A 2,426-nucleotide genomic window follows, 5' to 3' on the forward strand; every position below is an offset into this window, starting at 1 on the left:
GTACAGTTACAACATTTAAGCACATGAATGGAAAACATTTGGAGGGATATTGGCCAAACACAGACAAGTGGGACTGGTTTATGTGGGAATATGGTTGGCATGGACTAGTTTGACCAAAGGATGTTTCCACAGTGTCAAAGTTGCTATCCTCAATGAATAACGATCATGTCTCCTCCTGGCTTCTAGATGGGGCAATCCACCACAGAGAAGCTCCTTTTAAATATGTTAGAAATCTGAAATGAAATCTGGAAATATTGAAGATGCAGAGATTACCAGCATCATTTTTAACATGCCTCGCAATATACTCGAATAACTAATTCTTGTGTGGTTTTAGTTTATCTTATGGAATTTAAAATATATATATTTTTATGCATCTGTTAAGCACCAAACTCATCATAAACTTCACCAAGCATGAATAAAGGGTAGTGGAGAATAGATAATTTAAGAAATTATGATTTTGCCCTTTGTATAGGTTGGTGAAAGCCTCTAAATTATGAAACAATAGGAGTTTCACACCTTTGAAGTGCTGGGTGAGATAAGGTGCTAGGTAAGTCTTGAATTTAACATAACATTTACTCTATTTTCCAAACAGAATCCCATTAGATTAAAAACCTCTGCCAAATGTGTTTATTTTTTTAAAAAAGCAGTACATAGAAATGTGGCAAGGCTTACCCAGTCATGCTGTTTGAGAATGGCAGAGTTGTAAAGGCTTCTGCTCAGTTCCCATTACACTCAGCTACAGCAGTGCATTACATACATAAAGGTTTCAGTGATTCATTCATCACCCTTTTCTATGGCAGCTTATGCATTTTCAAGCAACATCAAAAGAAGTACCAAATATTTTCAGTGTAACTTGATCGATCACATTTTGTTGGCAAAATGCAGAAAAAACAAAAAAGATACAATCAGAATTCTACAGCTATAACACAAGAAAAATTGGAACTTCATTTTTTTTCATATAGTTCAGGTATTTCCCAGTTGATAGGATCACACACATTCTCCATAATCATACCAGCAAAGTAATGAAATTGTTAGTAAATGAGAAAATCTGTGCTTCCCCCAAGCCTCATAACAAACAATAATCTTCTGCACATGCTCAGTTGGACCATTCATGCTCCAAGTCATAAGTCGCTCTGGCATCACAAAAACTTGTTAAAAAGTCAACTCTTTACAGATATTCAGTACAATGACTGCTAAATCCAGACAATAAAATACCAATAAAAACAGTAATATATTTACAATATACAATCCAATCTGCAAAGATGAATATAGTTAAGTGTACTTGTTGCAGCTTCAGATTCCTCTCCAATACTATAATAATTCAGTCTTTGAATAAAGATGAAGGATTTATGAACATGAAAAACGAATAATCCATTTTTTTCAAAATATAAATGAGTTTGAGAAGGTACTTGTGCAAGGTCCAGTGGTCCTTGTGAGAACAGATACAGTACAATACAACTAACTCTTCTTGTGGAGGAATTTCATTTTATTTCCTGCAAGAGATATTCAATTTCATTAGTTATGCAGAGAAAAAGTAAGTCCAGAAATTCCTGAAACAAAGTTTTCATATATGGGATCATGTTGGCATTTTATTCAGATTCAGATTTTATTCAGAAAATTTATTCTGATTAATGTATTTAATTTCCAAAATCTTTGAAATGAAGTAAGGGGACCCATAAAGGTAAACAGATGGCTTATAGAGTCATAGAGATGGACAGCATGGAAACAGACCCTTCGGTCCAACCCAGCCATGTCGACCAGATATCCCAACCCAATCTAGTCCCACCTGCCAGCACTCTGCCCATATCCTTCTAAACCCTTCCTTTCATATACCCATCCAAATGCCTCTTAAATGCTGCAATTGTACCAGGCTCCACCACAACCTCTGGCAGCTCATTCCATACACGTACCACCGTCTGCGTGAAAAAGTTGCCCCTTAGGTCTCTTTTATATCTTTCCCCTCTCACCCTAAACTTATGCCCTCTAGTTCCCCGACCCCAGGGAAAAGACTTTGTCTATTTATCTTATCCATGCCCCTCATAATTTTGTAAACCTCTATAAGCACCTCCGACGCTCCAGGGAAAACAGCCCCAGCCTGTTCAGCCTCTCCCTATAGCTCAAATCCTCCAACCCTGACAACATCCTTGTAAATCTTTTCTGAACCCTTTCAAGTTTCACAACATCTTTCCGATAGGAAGGAGACCAGAATTGCACACAATATTCCAACAGTGGCCTAACCAACGTCCTGTAAAACTGCAACATGACCTCTCAACTCCTATACTCAATACTCTGACCAATAAAGGAAAGCATCCCAAATGCCTTCTTCATTATCCTATCTACCTGCGACTCCACTTTCAAGGAGCTATAAACCTGCACTCCAAGGTCTCTTTGTTAAGCAACACTCCCTAGGACCTTATACACTTAAT

General features: G+C 37.4%; 1 protein-coding gene across 1 annotated transcript in view; it reads right to left on the reverse strand.

Moving 5' to 3' along the window:
• Positions 1 to 604: 604 nt before the first annotated feature.
• Positions 605 to 2,426, reverse strand: part of dennd2b (DENN domain containing 2B) — a 354,188-nt gene continuing 352,366 nt past the window's right edge. Inside the window, exon 21 of the mRNA XM_043705852.1 lies at positions 605 to 1,493. Within this exon, the coding sequence (XP_043561787.1) occupies positions 1,459 to 1,493 (35 nt within the window). The 3' untranslated portion in view covers positions 605 to 1,458. The remainder of the gene's footprint in view (positions 1,494 to 2,426) is intronic.

The sequence above is a fragment of the Chiloscyllium plagiosum genome, chromosome 16, assembly GCF_004010195.1.
Source record: "Chiloscyllium plagiosum isolate BGI_BamShark_2017 chromosome 16, ASM401019v2, whole genome shotgun sequence".
Lineage (NCBI taxonomy): Eukaryota > Metazoa > Chordata > Chondrichthyes > Orectolobiformes > Hemiscylliidae > Chiloscyllium > Chiloscyllium plagiosum.